Source organism: Rhinatrema bivittatum, chromosome 12 (genome assembly GCF_901001135.1).
Source record: "Rhinatrema bivittatum chromosome 12, aRhiBiv1.1, whole genome shotgun sequence".
Lineage (NCBI taxonomy): Eukaryota > Metazoa > Chordata > Amphibia > Gymnophiona > Rhinatrematidae > Rhinatrema > Rhinatrema bivittatum.
The window spans coordinates 71,028,172-71,045,922 of NC_042626.1; the positions used below are offsets into that span (position 1 = coordinate 71,028,172).

At 44.1% G+C, this 17,751-nt stretch overlaps 1 protein-coding gene across 2 annotated transcripts; it reads left to right on the plus strand.

The window, feature by feature from the left end:
- The first annotated feature begins 10,970 nt into the window (after positions 1–10,970).
- On the plus strand, positions 10,971–17,497 carry LOC115074019 (keratin, type I cytoskeletal 10-like). 2 transcript variants are annotated; one of them, XM_029573088.1, is made up of 8 exons: positions 10,971–11,566; positions 11,942–12,024; positions 12,974–13,130; positions 14,038–14,199; positions 14,812–14,937; positions 15,537–15,952; positions 16,936–16,979; positions 17,186–17,497. In XM_029573088.1, the coding sequence occupies exons 1-8, from the start codon at positions 11,381–11,383 to the stop codon at positions 17,281–17,283; spliced, it is 1,272 nt and encodes a 423-aa protein (XP_029428948.1). In that variant the 5' UTR covers positions 10,971–11,380; the 3' UTR covers positions 17,284–17,497. The 2 variants fall into 2 exon arrangements, with proteins under 2 accessions (XP_029428948.1, XP_029428947.1); XM_029573087.1 differs by having other exon boundaries at positions 11,288–11,566; positions 15,537–15,862.
- The last annotated feature ends 254 nt before the right edge of the window (positions 17,498–17,751 follow it).

Sequence of the window (17,751 nt, forward strand, 5' to 3'; positions counted from 1 at the left end):
CAAAGTCTCAAGAAGGCACTTGGTGGAAGCAGGTGCTAAAGCCTCTAGCGGTGTGGGAAAACAAAAAATTCAGGCAAGCTGGTGCCTCCAGCAGGTCGGTTGATCATAGCGAAAAAACTGGGACAGAAGTTTTCCTTAAAAAAAAAATTTCTTGGCAAAGAAACTCAGGAATTTGTCATAGGCCCATCAGAAGGACATGAACGTCGAACACATGGCCTTCGCAATCTGTTGTGGAGCGCTAGGAGAGCGGTCCCACTTACCAAGAGGTGTGTGTTCTTGGGCCATGGCTCGCCCTCAGAGGAACTCCAAAGAGGTGCCGCGGTAGGCGAGGCATGCCCGAGCATGGGCTGGACGGGAGCGAGGCTGGACTGAAGACTGGAGATACTGACCCTCCTCCGGACCTGCACGCTTCGGAAGACCAACAACGCAATGATGGTATTATGAACAGTCCTCTGACCGTTCCAAGCTCTTTCGGACCTGCCGCAGGGTACGGCAAGAAGCGGCAGGCCGGATGGAGGCCAGGGCAGCGAAGACCGGAACATGGCGATTCAGACGAGACTCAGGGACGAGGTACTTGGAAGCACAGACGTAGACTCAGGCACAGACGTAGACTCAGGAACGAGGTTCTGGGATGCACAGATTTAGACTCAGGCACAGACGAAGACTAAGGAACGAGGTACTTAGATGCACAGGCACAGACGAAGACTCAGGAACGATGTACTTGGATTTCGGAAGACTCAGGAACAAGGTACAAGGCTTGCATCATGAAGCGACCTACTCAGCCCGCCCGTGGGGCTGGTTGCGGACCACGACATGGCTTGCCACGAGGTACCAAGCATGCAGAAGACTCAGGAACAAGGTACTTGACTTTCAGCAGACTCAGGAACAAGGTACTTGGCTTACAGCAGACTCAGGAACAAGGTACTTAGCTTTCAGATGACTCAGGAACAAGGTACAAGGCTTGCATCATGAAGCGCCCTACTCAGCCCGCCCGTGGGGCTGGTCGCTGACCACGACATGGCTTGCTGCGAGGTACCAAACTTGCAAAAGATTCAAGAACGAGGTACTTGGCTTTCAAAAGACTCAGGAACAAGGTACTTGGCTTTCAAAAGACTCAGGAACAAGGTACAAGGCTTGCATCATGAAGCGCCCTACTCAGCCCGCCCGTGGGGCTGGTCGCTGACCACGACATGGCTTGCCGCGAGGTACCAAACTTGCAAAAGATTCAAGAACGAGGTACTTGGCTTTCAAAAGACTCAGGAACAAGGTACAAGGCTTGCATCATGAAGCGCCCTACTCAGCCCGCCCGTGGGGCTCGTCGTGGACCACGACATGGCTTGCCGCAAGGTACCATATATATTTGTACAGTATTTTCCATTTTGTTTCCCCCCTCTTCCCACCTCCCAGTTCCCTTATCAGTTTCATTGTAAAGCCCTGTTGGCCAGTCTTATGTTACATGGAAACAGATGTGATGTTTGCTTAACGAATGTCGGTATACAAAAAGTTTAAATAAATAAATAAATAAATAAATAAATAAAATAAATACCAAGCGTGCAGAAGACTCAGGAACGAGGAACCGGGGGTTCAGTAGAGCAAGACAGAATCACGGACTTCAGGATCAGGAGAAGCAACATCAGAGCTGGGTCACGGATATCAGGAACAAACATCTGGACTGGAACACAGATACTGAATCAGGAGACAGACCTTAGGGCTGGAACACGGACATCTGGAACAGCAGGTGAACATCAGGACTGGAACGTAGACAATAAGACAAGACGAGTAGCTCCAACGAAGAACAGGAAACACAGGACCTTGAAAAAGTGCTGGAACAAGGACGACTCCTGGAGCGAATGACAGCAGGATCCCAGGAGTGACCAACTCCTTGTGAAGGCCAAGTTGGAATGGACGCTTAGCCCTTTTGTAGGGCTGAAGAGGACAACGCCCAGGGAGGGGTCAGCAGAGGGCCACACCTGGCTGGCCCTTGAAAAACAGACGAGAGGTGCACGTCCGCGCCTAAGGAAGCTGGATGAAGAGAGCTGGAAGCTGGTGGCGTCCTCAGCCACCTGGAAAGCCTGAGGAAGCTAGGCGGGCAGCGGAGCAGCCCTGCTCTGAAGCTGGAGAGATGGCAGGCTGCAGGAGCGGTTCCCAGCCGCGAAGACTGAAGCAGGAAGGCAGGAAAAGAAGAAGGACTGGCTGCAGGCACTAGCAGAGAGCTGCAGGAAGCTGCAGGCACCGACAGGGACGAGGGACGAGGGCGAGGACCCGGACTGAAGCAGCTTCAGACCCCGGCTTCGTGTGAACAGCTGCGGGGACGACACCAGCTGACTCGGGGAAGCAGGAGCGGCAGCAGCAGTCCCCAGCCGCATGAGGGAGCTCCCGGCAGCTTGACCCTGCCGTGCAGGACCGGAGGCAGCCGGGGAGGAGCCCAGCGACGGCGGCAGGCCCGCCGCGAAGAGAATAGCGTCAGCGGCCCGACTGGCCGCGTGAAGGTAAGAGCCTGCCCGCGCTCCTCGCGGTCAGGATCGCAACACAAGATACAAAGAGATCCATGGAGAACACACATACTTCTAGTTTAAAAATATACAAGCATATTATTTTGCATGTGAAAGTAAAGTAGAATTTACTCATTTAAGTCCCAATTTACACACATATGTCAGGCAATTTTAAAACATGTGCAAGTGCAGGAAATTTACCAGTTTTATCATTGAGTTTACCAGTTCAGCCAATCCTTTCTCCAGGTCACTGAGACCCTCCTGGTTCTTCAGCCTGAACTCCCCCTAGTTCATTCAGCACTCTCAGCTAACCAGTATACAATAAATATGTTTAATATCACTTGCACCAGAGAAATAACAGATGCAAAACACACAAATAAATTGGCATGTTTATTTATTTATTTAAAAAATGTATATACCTTCTATCAAACGTTTCTAGCTGGTATAGCTTCATGCATGTTTTTTTTTATAAGAGCAACCTAATGCTCGTACGTGTTGATCCTGCCCCAGAATGCCCCTTTTTTTTATGTGAGTTTATAAGTGCATGAAAGTGAATATAAGTTGCCGATGGGGCTGAGATGAAGTTGGGACAACCTGCAGGAAAGAGCCCTTCAGGTCCCCACTGTCAGTAGGCAGACCTTGCTGGAAGAGAGGCCCAACTGGAAATTCGCCAATACCAGCCCATGTTCCCCTTAGGTTGAGTCCTCGGGTGCTAGGGCTAGCTGGTAAGGATGTGCATTTGTTCAGGACGAATTAGGGAATTTCAATGAAATTCCCTAATTCGTCCTGGTTCGCGGACCCCAAAACCCGTAAGAATCCCTACCAACTGCTCGTAGGTGCGGGGCTCTGTGAATCTGATGATCCATCACAATGAAGACTTTGCAGGCAACAACGGAGAAAGAAGCGAATTCAGGGCAAACAGTGATCAGGGCAGCAAATAGTCAGACATGGTCAAGTTCAGGCTGTGGTCAGAGGCAGGCAGAGTTCGAGGACTCAACCTAAGGGGAACATGGGCTGGTATTGGCGAATTTCCAGTTGGGCCTCTCTTCCAGCAAGGTCTGCCTACTGACAGTGGGGACCTGAAGGGCTCTTTCCTGCAGGTTGTCCCAACTTCATCTCAGCCCCATCGGCAACTTATATTCACTTTCATGCACACATAAACTCACATAAAAAAAAGGGGCATTCTGGGGCAGGATCAACACGTACGAGGTCCAGGCAGTGGTCAAGGCAAGTGGAGTTCAATCAGAGATGGTGAAAAGGCAGTGGTCAATGGCAGGCGGCGGTCAGGCAGCGTTGAGGTCCAGTCTGAGAGACAAACCAGAAATCCAATACAGGTCAGAGTGAGAGCTGGTCTGAGGTCAAAGTCAGATGTCCAATCCAAGGGGACAGAGACTGAAGAGGAGGACGGGGCCACAGGAGCAGGAGACGCTGAAGACAGACAAGGAAGACTGACCACGAAGATAAGAACTGAAGATGAACTAGGCTGCCAAACAGGATCAGAAACAAGACGCAAGACCTCACAAACATACAGCAGGAACAGGAAGCAGGAACAGGAATGTAGAAACTTCTCAGTGAGAAGACCTATTGCTGAGGTACTGGAACATTTTCAGTCTCAGACCTTTATAGGGCTGGCTGAATGACATCATCAGGGGGCGCCCCCGGAGGTTTTCCTGCCGCTGGACCTTTAAAGTTAGGGCAGTCGTCATGCGCGCGCCCTAAGGGAGAGGGGTGTGCCCTGAGGATCCGGCGGCATCCTGCTATAAAGAGGAAGAGCAGTCGTGGTGTGGCCTCTTATAGAAACATAGAAATGACGGCAGAAGAAGACCAAACGGCCCATCCAGTCTGCCCAGCAAGCTTCGCACTTTTTTCTTTTTCTCATACTTATCTGTTTCTCTTGGCTCTTAGTAACCTTTTGGTTCTATTTCCTTCCACCCCCACCATTAATGTAGAGAGCAGTGTTGGAACTGCATCTAAGTGAAATATCTAGCTTAATTAGTTAGGTGTAGTAAACCGCCACAATAAGCAAGCTACAAACCCATGCTTAGTTGTTACCCAGACTATGTAACTCAGTCCTTGTTGGTTGTCTGTATATAGATCTACTTTTCTTCATTCCCCTGCCGTTGAAGCAGAAAGTTATGCTGGATATGCGTGAAGTATCGGTCTTTCTCCCCTGCCGTTGAAGCAGAGAGCTATGCTGGATATGCATTGAAAGTGAAGTATCAGGCTTATTTGGTTTGGGGTAGTAATCGCTGTTACAAGCAAGCTACTCCCCGCTTTTTTTGTGAATGTGAATCCTTTTTTCCACATTTCCTCTTGCCGTTGAAGCTTAGAGCAATGTTGGAGTCGCATTAACCATGTGTATGTTTATTGAATAAGGGTATAATCTCCAGGCAGTAGCCATCATTCCCGCGAGCCACCTACTCTTCATTCACGTCCTCTAGACTTTATGGATCCACAGTGTTTATCCCACGCCCCTTTGAAGTCCTTCACAATTCTGGTCTTCACCACTTCCTCCGGAAGGGCATTCCAGGCATCCACCACTCTCTCCATGAAGAAATACTTCCTGACATTGGTTCTGAGCTTTCCTCCCTGGATCTTCAAATCGTGACCTCTGGTTCTGTTGATTTTTTTTGCCACTCTCCAAGGAGGGCCTGACACTGTGGAGCAGACTGGGGCCTGGAGGCAGATGCAGTGGGTGGCCACATCTCAGAAAGCCGGTGTGGCATTGGAAGGCGGAGAGCAAGGTGCCCGAGCTGGAGGTAAGAGCGGTGGGCTGTGGGACGGGCCCGTGGTCCGCCGAACACAACAATATGCATGTGTATTTTCTACTTTTATAAAATATGGAATACATGAGTAGCGGCCACTTATGTGCATATATTCTAATTTTTACACGTGTAACATTTTGAAAATTCACCCATTACTGTATAAGCAAAATTATATCCGACTTTTAGTAAAACAGACGTATTAAGTGCAGCATATCATCAATATTTTGGCCTAGAATAACTGGCATTTGTAACATGACAGCACATCACAAAACATACAAGGGGAATACACCTGAAGAATATGCATTTGGTGCCCCCTGCCTGACGTTCTAGGAAATGCATTTAATAATTTCATCCACAGAGGAAATCCTTCCATGGCCCTGAAGGCTAAAAGTGGCATTATGAATTAATCTGTGCACGTCTAGTAGCGCTCTACAAATGAGACCCCATTTGAACCTTAATTCACCACTAACTGACGCTCAGAATTTTTCTTAAGAGGGTAATTAATAACTGTACCTCAACATGATAATTCAATAACTCTGCAAACTTCATAACTTGATTCACACCATTAATTGGTAATTTTACTCTTCCTGTTATATTCCTATCTCCTTTTCACTGCCCCAAGTTTTGTAATTCCCTTGTTTTATTGTAACTGCAATCTTTTTTGAGCACCTGTTAAAGTTTCTTATTATTTGTTATCTTCCTTCACCTCTTGTTAATTGTAAACCGGCATGATGCGATTCCAATCGCGAATGCCGGTATAGAAAAACTCTAAATAAATAAATAAATAAGTAGTAGTAGTAGTATCAAACACTACCAGATCAGCAACGTGAGCTTCAAATTGTTCCACAGCACTTGAAAGAAATTTCCGTATGGCAAGAAAAAAACAAAACCATCTTATCTAGGGTATTAGTGAGTGAAGGAGAGTGGGATATTAACATCTGAGCAGGGCACCTAACTGGTTAAAAGCCCTTACCAAACTAGTCAACACATTAACCAAAAATGAAAACCTTATTACTTTTTGAATGTTTCTTGCATGAAAAGTTCACTCAGTCTCACTTCACTCAAATGATGTAGAAGTTAAGGCTCTACCCTAACCACCATTGATTGGAGTCCTGCGTCAGGCACACATTACTTCAGCTATATGTTCATACAGGGATGGTAAGTTTCAAATGGGCACACATATAAGTGTTAGCATTGGCACATGCCCAGAGATGCAGCAATTTTACAACATGCATGCATGCACATACATGCGCATGTTATGAAATAGCCCCGGAACACATATGTGTGCACCTAGTTTTGCAAGTGGGTGCACACAGCCACGTAAAGTCAGGACTATACTGCAAAGTGGGGGGGATTTTATAACGGCCACGCATTCACGCCATGACCAGTTTCACCAGTTCATCCACCAGGTTGCTCAGTTTACAGCTGGTTCCTCCAAACCCCACTGGTTCTTTAGCCTGCACGCCCCCTAATTATCCCAGACCACTCAAAACACTCAGAGATGCCTGGAAATAGTTTTATTTAGAATTACACCTCATCTACAGCAGAAGGAACGTTATGTGGCACTAGATCTGGGCATAAGTACTTATGCACACATCTCTTTATCCTGCCTCACCCCTTTTTTGTCCAACTCCAAAGTGAGATATTTGTGCACTGGGACTTGTGCGAGCTTGTGGGTGGCTTTTCAAATGGGGTGGACGTGCGCATGTCCTACATTGATGCGTCTCTTTTAAAATTCACCCTAAAGGTAGTAGCAGATACAGCTCCTGAACGAAGAAACTTGTGACACTTAGAGGCCAGCAGTGGTTAGTGGTAGTAAAAGTAGCTCTAGAGGGGACTGACTCTTGCACTGTCGTAGAATTGTAGAAAATGATAGAAAAAGTCTGCAAAGCTCCTGCTGATAAAATACTGCAGAACCTACATGACCTCAGGCTTTCCCCTCATTTCCTCAAATCTAAGGCTCCTCTGTGCTTACCTCAGGTTTTCTTGAAATTTGTTACTGCTTTTGCCTCTACCATCTCCTCTGATAAGTTGTTTCATATATCCACCAACCTTTTTGTCAAGAAATATTTCCTTCTCTTACTCCTACATCTACCCCCTAACAGCCGCATATCATAAACAGTCACATGATCAATTTATGAGATGGGTGGGGGGAGGCATATGTGGGAGAAAACTGAAAGGAGCAGGCATGATAGTGCTCAAGGAAGATGAGAAAACTATAAACATAAAAAAATCATTGACATTTTCATTTTCAATTGCTGCCTTACTTCACAAAGTATCAAAGTGAAGTTTTACTGTACCAGAATAATGAGTAGCTATGCCAAAACCTATTAGAACGTATGAATGCTATAAAAAAAAACTCACAACTACTGTTCACCTACCAAATTACTGACCATGTAAAATACTGGAAATTAATAACGCGGTGATGCTGTAAATATTTAAGCATTTTCTTAAATGTAACATTTCCTCTGGGGTAATTTTGAAAATGGATGAGTGTTGGCCTCAGCTGGCGGAGGAAGCATCATTGTGTCCCCTAGATCAGAGGTCCCAAAGCTGTCCTGGGGGTCCCCCAGCCAGTCGGGTTTTCAGGATATCCACAATGAATGTGCATGAGATACATTTGCATGCACAGTTTATAAAACCTTAGCACATCCACTTACACTCATAAAACCTATACTGCAGATAGGTTTGAAAGTTAGGTTTCCTGTACATAAGTATACGGACAGAAACTATGCCCTCTGAAGAGGAGGAATAGCTATACATGTGTGAATATGTGCACAGATTCAGCCACTTACATGCACAAGTTCACTTGGAAATCCGTGGTTAAGTCTGCATGTACAGGTATTTTCTATCTTTAATAGAACCTGTCAGGATGCTCTGACTTTTCCTGTTTTATTAGTTTTGAAGGGATGCGCCCTCTGAACCACGTGCTGCTGAGCTTTCCCTCAGATTCTTCTTTATTAGCTGCTCTATGATCTTTTCAAACATTAGTGCCAACAGACTGATTACCCCCTAATTAAGCTGGAGCCCAGCCTTTCGGAATGTTCCCCAGTCCCTCAGGGGTAAAACTTGATTGGATTGTCATAATATTTTGTGCTTTAATGGTGACACAGCAGTTAATGACAGAAAAAGACCACTTACCTGTCCAGTTATTCCAGTCTACAAGAATATATCCCTGCTGTCAGCTAAAGAGTGCAGTTTTGCTGTGGTTCTGATTCTCAGCTCTTGTAAAGAGGAAAAGGTGAAATCTCGGGTGGCAGTGCAATAAGGTCTTCATGTTAGTGCAAACTAATTCAAATCATTAATGTGCACATCCCTTTTATAAAATACTTCATTACTGCTAGATTTTACATGATTCAAGAAAAAGCTGACAAACAACAAAATAACTGATTGAGCCACTGGGGAAACTAGTACAAGTGAATCGTGCATGCTCAACTGAACAGCAGAAGCACACATTGAGGCTAATTTTTTAACTATTCACAGTACAGTATTTATGCGCATAAGTGACTCATGGAGGTTACCTCCTAGTTTATAAACTGTGCAGCAGGAACTGCAATCTCTAGAGCAGATGCAATAACCATGCGCTGAAAGCAGATGCTCAGTGCTCAGCGCCTGCTTTTCTAACACGTGCCCAGGCACCTCTCCAGAGGGCGCCATGCATTTGCATGTGATGAGCGCTGTTAGTTTCACTGCGCTATTGGACGCACGTTGTGGACGCACTAATTCCCTTATAGCAAAAGGGGCTGACGCACATCCAAAATATGTGTCCAATTGCGGGTAAACCAGTGCGCAAGACTAAGCGTACTGTATTGCATCAGCCTATCTAGTAATACTATGTAGTTTCTTGTTTTTTAAATGCATGCACAAATGTTGCGGTCCCGGTCACTAGCCTAGCGACCGGGTCCTTACCTGGTTCCCTTCGCTCCAGGCAGTGTCAGGAACCGCCGTGTTCCGGGCCTTCTGGGCCGCGTTGCAGCGGCCCAATCCTGACTCCGCCCCCTCTGAGGCACACACGTGTGCGCGAAGAGGGACTTTTTAAAGGTCCAGCACCCGGAAGTGCTGGACAGCCCTCTGGATGACGTCAGACGCCGGCAAAGTATTTAAGCCGGCATCTGCCTGCATGGAACTGCCTTGCAACAAGGACTTTCTATTAGAGTGTCTAGTTGCATTCCTGGTGTCCCTGCGTTGGTTCCTACTGTTCCTGAATCCGCTCCTGCTGTTCCTGTGCCAGCTTCAGCTGCTCCTGATCCGACCCCTTGGTTTGTTTCTCTGGCTCCTGACTCCAGCTTGCTTCCGATTCTCCGTGCCTGCCGCCTGCCTCAACTTCTGAGCCATCTTCTCATCTCTTCTCACTGCCGTCTCCTAAGTTCCAGTGGTCCAGATCCCTACGGGCTCCTCCTGGGGGTATCTTGGACTTCCAGAGTGAAGATTCCATCTTCTCCACTAGTCTTGCTGCTGTCACCTAAGTCCTAGCAGTCCGGATCCTCACAGGCTCCTCCTGGGGGGATCTTGGATCTCCAGGGTGAAGACTCCACCTGTGCCTCTGCCGAGGTTCCGCCTCCCGGCCTACCTTTTCAGCGGAGCCTTCTATTCCGCCAGGCCGGCCCAAGGGTCCACCATCCAGTCCGCAACACACATGTGAGGAAAGAGCATACTTTCTCTAACTATTTTATAAACATACACACATATATTTTCCTAAAAATAATATAACATGTATATGTATAATCCTGATAAATATGCAAAACAGGTATTTTTTTAAAATATATGCATGTACTTAAAATCAACAATAGCTCCGCTAATTCCCCAGTTCATCTCCAGCTCACCCAGACCTCCCATCCATAAACAGCAGACAACTGATGAGTCTAATATGAATTGCACTAGTTAACTAGCCAGTGTAAAATTGCATGAATAAGCTTCCTACTGTATTAACATAAATCTCTTATAAAAAAGAGACTTCCCTGTGTGCTTCTTGGCCCCAACATGGAACACTCCTAGACTGCCACTTTTTTTGCGCAGGTAAGTGTGAGTGTGAAACAAAAATTGTGTGCATAGTTTTGATTTTTATAAAATAGCATGTATGCAAATACAGGCTACTTATGCAAATATATGCTTATTTTCTGCATGTAACCCTTTTGACAATTTACTCAATTGAGTTTTTTTAGGAATGAAATGTAAACAGACAGTTACCTATTATACATGCCTTCTTGGCTAAATGTTTATCTGTTCAGCATGCTAAACATCTCTTATGTGCCCACAGCATCTACCCAAATAAAGAGAATGGGTGGGAAAATATAAAAAAGTTGTTCGGACAGAATGAAAGCTAAAAGACAGGTAAAAAAAAAATCTTAATTATACTTGAATGATGAACAGGTTAGCATTAAGGTTTGCACCACTCCACCCATTACTGCAGCATATGATGCTAAACAGCCCACAGGCAGCATTTCAACAGAAATGGACATATATAACTAAGGATAACTATTAATTAATGATAATGAATCCATCTAGGGTTAAGGCTAAGCTGGCAACCCACAAAATAGTTTGCTAATAGTAAGGGTTGAATCTGAGAAACACCCATTTAATTTTGTATATAAGGATCAACATTTATCAGCATTCTCAGTCCTTCACTTCAGCTTCCTTATTCTATCTGAAAGGACTCCATTTCCACTTGCCACCATGGCTTATCAAGCATTCTCATCCAGACAGAGCGGTGGTTCAATCAGAGTTAGTGGAGGGGCTGCTGGAGGACAATTTGCTGGTGGCCATAGTGGATTTGGTGCTGCTCAAAGTTGTGATTTCAGTGGAGGCCAAGGTAGTGGCTTTGGTGGTGGATTTGGAGGTGGTCAAGCTGGTGGTTTTGGTGGTGGCCATGGTGGTGGTTTTGGTGGTAGTTTTGGAGGTGGGCAAGGTGGTGGATTTGGAGGTGGCCACGCTGGTGGTTTTGGTGGTGGCCATGGTGGTGGCTTTGGTGGTGGCCATGGTGGTGGCTTTGGTGGTGGTTTTGGAGGTGGGCAAGGTGGTGACTTTGATGGAGCAGGTGGCTTTGTGGGTGGTCAAGGTGGTGGATTTGGTGGTGGTGGCTTTGGTGGAAGTGAAAGTCTTCTTTCTGGCAATAAGAAAGAAACGATGCAAAATCTCAATGACCGTCTGGCAACCTACATGGAGAAGGTGCATTCCTTGGAGAACTCAAATGCTAACCTAGAGCAAAAAATCAAGGATTGGTATGGTCAGGATCGTCCTGGAGGGACCACTGATGGATCGGGTCGTGATTACAGTCATTTTTACCAGTCAATTGAAGATCTCTCAAATGAGGTAAAAATACATTCTGAATTGGCAGCCTAAAAACCATGTGCATTTTATTTTATAACTAATCACATTTAGATACAGTAATTGCTTATGCTGATATTTAGGGGATCACTTACGACAGCAAATTACTGTCTATTTCTTTAGCTTATCTACTATTAGGCAACAGAAATACTTCCACGAACTGTGAATGTATGAAGTTAAACCATGTAATTTTATATGAAATGCACTCTTTTTTTCTTAGCATTTTGTTTTCTAGAAATAAAGTTATATCACATTCCAAGTTGTTAAATATTCTGAGCTATGTTGATGATTTTACATATTCTTATCATGTTACCCAGTGAAATTATAGTATTGAACATAGGGTTTCCTCATGTATTACAGATCATTAAATCACACATAGATATCGGCATATTAGTTCTGCAGGTTGACAATGCGAAACTGGCAGCTGACGACTTCAGGCAGAAGTAAGGTTCATGATCTACTACTAATGGGTAAAGCTTGGGTGATAAAATGGGATAAACTATTTTTTTTTACCAGGATACTGCTCAAAAAAAGACTATAATGGATGTATCATTCTTAAGGTTATTTACAAGAATTGTACAATCAAAAGAAGCAGCCCTCAAAGCACTTTGAGGACGATATTTAGTCATTGACTGGAGAGCAAAGTTAGCTGAATAAACTTATGGAGCTAAGTTTGGAGGTAAATTCAGTAGCATAGCCACGGTAGTGACTATAGAAGGCTCTCTTAAGGTCAGCTGGCTAACTTTATTCAGCTACCTTTAAGACAGCTCTTTGGATATCAGAGTAAGCTGGATAACTTAGGGGGTCATTTTATATAGCCTTCGCCCGCGTCCCTTTTCGCATGTGATAGCTAGATAGGGGTGGAGTTGGGGCGGAGTCAGTACCGGAAGGGGAGGAGTTGGGGCAGCACCGGGGCGGATGCTGCGGAGACATCGCTGGCGGTGAAAAGGTAAGAACCCTTATCGCCACCAGTAATGCGCCCAATAGCACCACCTTTCACGGTGGCGCTATTGGTTTGCGAAAGCCGGCAGCGATTGCACCGCGGTGGTGCGATCATTGACAACTTTCGCAGGCCCGCACCCCCCCCCCCCCTCGTTACTTCTGAATTCAAAAAGGCCTGCGGTGCGGCGTTAGAAAATCTAGGCCTCAGCTTGCAAACATAATTCCTCCTCGAAATGCCCCTAAGTTATCTGACTAAATTTTAACTGGATAATAAGATAGCCAACTAAAATATACCCATGTAAACTCCCAAATATTAATTTCGCTGGATAACCTCTGAGATACACCTCTAAATGCTTCTGAATATAGCCTTCTTCACAAAATGTTGTTAATAGAAATCACTCTTATAACAGAAATCATTCTTGTAAAATGACTAACTTGAACTATTTTTAGGTATGACTATGAGATGAGCCTGTACCAGAGTGTTCAGGCTGACACCAATGGTCTGCGCAAAGTGATGGATGAGTTGACCTTGACCAAGTCTGAAATGGAAACCCAAGTGGAACATCTGAATGAAGAACTGATCTCCCTCAAGAAGAACCATGAAGAGGTGAGAGGAGTACTCCATGCTTGTGTTACTACACCTCACAATTACAAATTATCTGAGGACATTCCTAAATGTTTGGTAAAATGCCTTATTATTCATGCCTAAGGAGATTCAGGTTCTGACAAAGAAATACTGTACTATTAAGATATCTCTATAAAGCTAGGTTCACTGACGGCAAAAAATTGTCCGTGCCCCAGATGTTCCAGCAATTTATTTATTACAAAAGATTACTGTATACGCCTCACAATCCTTAATGCTAGGCAGCAACAATAAATACAAATTGAAAATCTTCATACATATATCACAACATATAGAAATGCATTCAATGCACCATGTCACCTGATTTTGCAATCTCTCGTTTGAAATGCAAAACTGGCACAAACTGAGATTTGAAATCTCATTTACCTGGGATGAAAGCTATTCCACTTTTCTATGCAAATGTAAACAGAATGTCACATATTTGTAAAACATTTAACAAGTTCTTCCATTTCATGGCCCAACTATGTGAAAAAAAGATTGGGCATTTCCAACAAGAAAAAATGTTCATTTTATGCTTTACCCATAGAAATGGTCTTTTCTAAAACCGCCTGCGCAATTCTAGGTAAACTTCTCTACCCTGTGCCTGTATGCATGTAACTTGACTCTCATTCTAAAGAGGAAGGCCCAGGATGGGTTTTGCATTTACACACATAATGTTTTAAAGTATAAGCATACACTTTTCACACCAGATAGCAGGTATATATGTATGCAAACAGTTTTCTTGGGTAATTTTCAAAGTGAAGTTGTGCGCATAGCTTCACACTGAAAATGTGTGTAGTCTCCTGGTAAAAATGAGCTGCAAACTTTCCATCAATGAAGAAAGTTAAAAAATTGCCCCCTTTATAACTATTCTTGCATTCTCAATATTCAGGAGAAACAAGGCTTGCAAGGAACTGGTGCTGGCCAGCTCAACGTAGAAATGAACGCTGCTCCGGGCGTTGACCTGACCGAGATACTGAATAAAATGAGAGGGGAATACGAACAACTTGCAGAGAAGAATCGCCAAGATGCCGAACAATGCTTCAACGAAGCGGTAAGTCTCTATAAATCATCCCAGTGCTCAAGCACTGATGGTTTTATGAAGGCAGAAGTAAAGTTTAAGGCCCACGCGTGGGCACACAAGTGTGTGCGTTTACCGGCGCATGCACATGGACACGGCGATTTTATAACATGTGCGCGTGTTATAAAATCGACTCCATGCACGTACGTGTACGCCCGATTTTATATTGATGCACTCATATCACGACTCGAGCGCATAAGTGGGGGAAAGTTTAGTAGCTACGCACGCTGACACAATTACCTGTTCCCCCAGTTTGTTCCCAATTTGGACCAATAAAGGAGAAGATTTCCTAAGCCCCCTGGCTAATTTGCCTCCCTTTCACCCTGAGCCTTAAAACCCCGCTGATTAGCCTAGCATTTTTGTTACACACGACTTCCACGCCGTCCACTGCTTTTGGTGAAAAATATTTTATGCACGTTCCACGAGATATGCGTGTACCCACACGGGTTTTAACATCACCGCGGGGCGCGCCGCTCTGAGTCACACGCGTATCTCCCGGCTACGGCACGCTTAGGGCTTTTAAAATCTAGCAGGCTGCTTTTATCCAACTAACCTCTGACATCACATTTCATTGGTGTTTCTCAGTGTAAACCCTTGAAAAAGGAGATCTCTGCAGGTGCTGAAGAGATGCAATCGGGCAAAACCGAGATAACAGACCTGAAACGCACACTTCAGGGTCTGGAAGTCGAGATGCAATCTCTTCTCGCCCAGGTACGTAGCTGATAAGTGGTAACTACCTTGACTTCTGCAGTCCAGAAATGTTCCAGATACAATGAAAATAAAACTCTGCAGTGAGGTGAACATTTATAACCAACTTCCAAGTAATTAATTGCTCACGTACCCTTCTCCATAACTTCATAGCAATGTCACAAAAAGGTGGAAGGTGGGAAAGAACAGGGTTAGTTTACTGCAAAAATAAAAGCAAACATTTTTTCTAAGAAGTTTAGATAGAGATCATTTTGTTGTGTCGACATTACTCAGAAAAAATACTCACCATTTATATGAATTTGGATTTTATTTCTCCCTTTCCTTGCTCAAGGCAAATTACAATTCAGGTAGATTCGTACAGTATGAATTATACCAAAGAAAAAATGACAAAGGATAGTTGCACCCTTGTTCTGTGTCATTTTTGCTAACCCCCCCCCCCCCTGCAAGTTTCATTATAACTTAGAGAAAGCAGTTAAATTAGCACAATGAGAGCAAACAGCTGCTCATAATTCCAATCATTAATCACTTTCTATAATGATTTCCAAACATTTCACTTTAGTCAGCTAAATAATTTTATTTTTTTTTTTTAAATCTACCAACAGAAAAAATCTCTTGAAGGCACCTTGGCGGAAACAGAAGGTCGCTATTGTATGGAGATTTCCAAACTACAAACCACAATTTCTATGATAGAAGGGCAGCTTAGCGAGATCAGAGCAGACTTGGAGGAGCAGTCTGCACAACACGCAGAGCTCCTGGACACCAAGAGCCGGCTGGAGATGGAGATCGAGACCTATCGCCGCCTTCTGGATGGAGAAGGACAAGGAGGACACGGAGGACATGGAGAACACGGAGGACACGGAGGACACGGAGAACACGGAGGACATGGAGAACACGGAGGACATGGAGAACACGGAGGACACGGAGGACATGGACGACAAGGAGGACAAGGAGGACATGGAAGACATGGAGGACAAGGAGGACATGGAGAACATGGGGGACACGGAGGACACGGAGGACAGTAAGCAAATAACACCAATATCAGAAACAATCTACTTAGTACATGTCATAGATTTTCTTAAAGGATGAAAAACCAGGGGATATGGGATAAAAAGATCCACCAGGAGATACATTTCCTTCTGACCTACAGAAGGCATCCTTTTCTTGCAGGGCAATTTTCAAAGGGAAAGTTGCAAGTACTGGTGCAAAGATCACAGATAAGTGTGCCCATGATCTTTGTAGCAATGTGGGTAGTTTCAAACTGCTCACAAAATATCCTTCTAGCACAGCTGTGATTTAGTGCATGCTTCAGATGCAGTCCAGAGATGGCAATAAGACCTGGTGATTTGAACGGCTAAGGATTAGCATCATCAGCCCAGAAAATAATAAGAAAAAAGTGTATTTTTCGTTGTTATGCAAAAATAGTGATTGGAGCCTGACCATAAACGTCTGGGTGAGGAGCCTTCTTGAAAATTCAGACAGTGCTCTTGAACGTGCACTGCTTATGGACTTGGCAGTTGAAGCAGTTCTGTGCTTTTTCCTTAATATCTGCATATCAGAAACCCAGACCATAAAGGTCAGGGCCCTTGTTGACTTTTATGGTCTGGGTTTCTGATATGCAGATATTAGGGAAAAAGCACAGGACTGCTTCAACTGCCAAGTCCATAAGCAATGCACGTCAGGCAGTACTGTCTGAATTTTCAAGAAGGCTCCTCACCGGTAAAAAGGAAACATGGAAGTAACCTGCACGGCATGGCAGATACTACCATAAGAAGCTTACTGGGCAGACTGGATTGACCATGTGAGTTTAATAAAAGTAAATTCAATGATAACATCATCAGTAATAGAAAAACACATTTTGTCTTGGACATGAGTCCACGATAATACAAAATTGAGTTAAAACTGTTCATCTGCCCTGGTTAACTCTGACAAGCATTATTTTTTGTGACTATTCCAAGTCAGTCTAATGAGCTAACATCCAACATTTATACATTTTCCCTGCAGTGGTCAACAGCAAAGCGTTCATACTCCACCGTCTTTAACAAAAGGTAATCAGTTTCTGGTGCTTTTTATGGGTGGAGAGGGGTAGTTTTCTTCAGACAGTTTTTATTACTGCAATGCTTGATTATAATATCCTGTTTCCCATTCTGAAAAGTGTCTTTATCTGCTTTAAGATGCATGATAACTCTTTACAGTGCATTTTATTTTAAGCAATTGTATTGCAAAACTTACAAAGATATTATTTAAATTTCAGAGATAAAGAAAACCGTAAAAACAACAATAATTACTGAGCAGATGGAAGATGGTAAAGTTATCGCATCCAAAACAGAGGAAACTGAAAAAGAGATGTAAATAACGCTGAAGATTTGTCTTTCACCGGTTGCCATTGTTTCAATGAAAAGAACAGTTTGGGGGAATAGTCTAAGCTCTTCAAACTTAAAGATGTTTTCAGAGATCTCATTTCCTTTCCCTTTACTAAAAAATTCCTCATTCATGAAGGTTAACAACACTTTTTGTTTTCCCTGTCTCTAGTACGCAATAAACTTTCTTTCTGATGCAAACAATATATGCTTGAGTTTCTAAAATGTGTTTACTACAGATTAAAATAATTAGCAGTCGTAATTTAGTAAATGTTCAAAAGGGTTACGGAAGGACAATTACCATATATGAATTTTACATACATGCTATTTTGTAAACATCACAAGTCCATGCTTATTTATGTGTGCAAAATAGGGGCAACCTAGCAGCGCTGCCAAGAGCTATATGCAGAGTTGCTATTTTATTAGAGATTTAGGTGAATACATTAGGCAAATTATTTGC

Coding starts and splice junctions, on each gene's coding strand:
- LOC115074019 (XM_029573088.1), top strand. CDS start 11,381: ATGCAAAATCTCAATGACCGTCTGGCAACCTACATGGAGAAGGTGCAT. Junction 12,025..12,973: donor GCTGACGACTTCAGGCAGAA/GTAAGGTTCATG, acceptor AACTATTTTTAG/GTATGACTATGAGATGAGCC. Junction 15,953..16,935: donor CACGGAGGACACGGAGGACA/GTAAGCAAATAA, acceptor TTTTCCCTGCAG/TGGTCAACAGCAAAGCGTTC.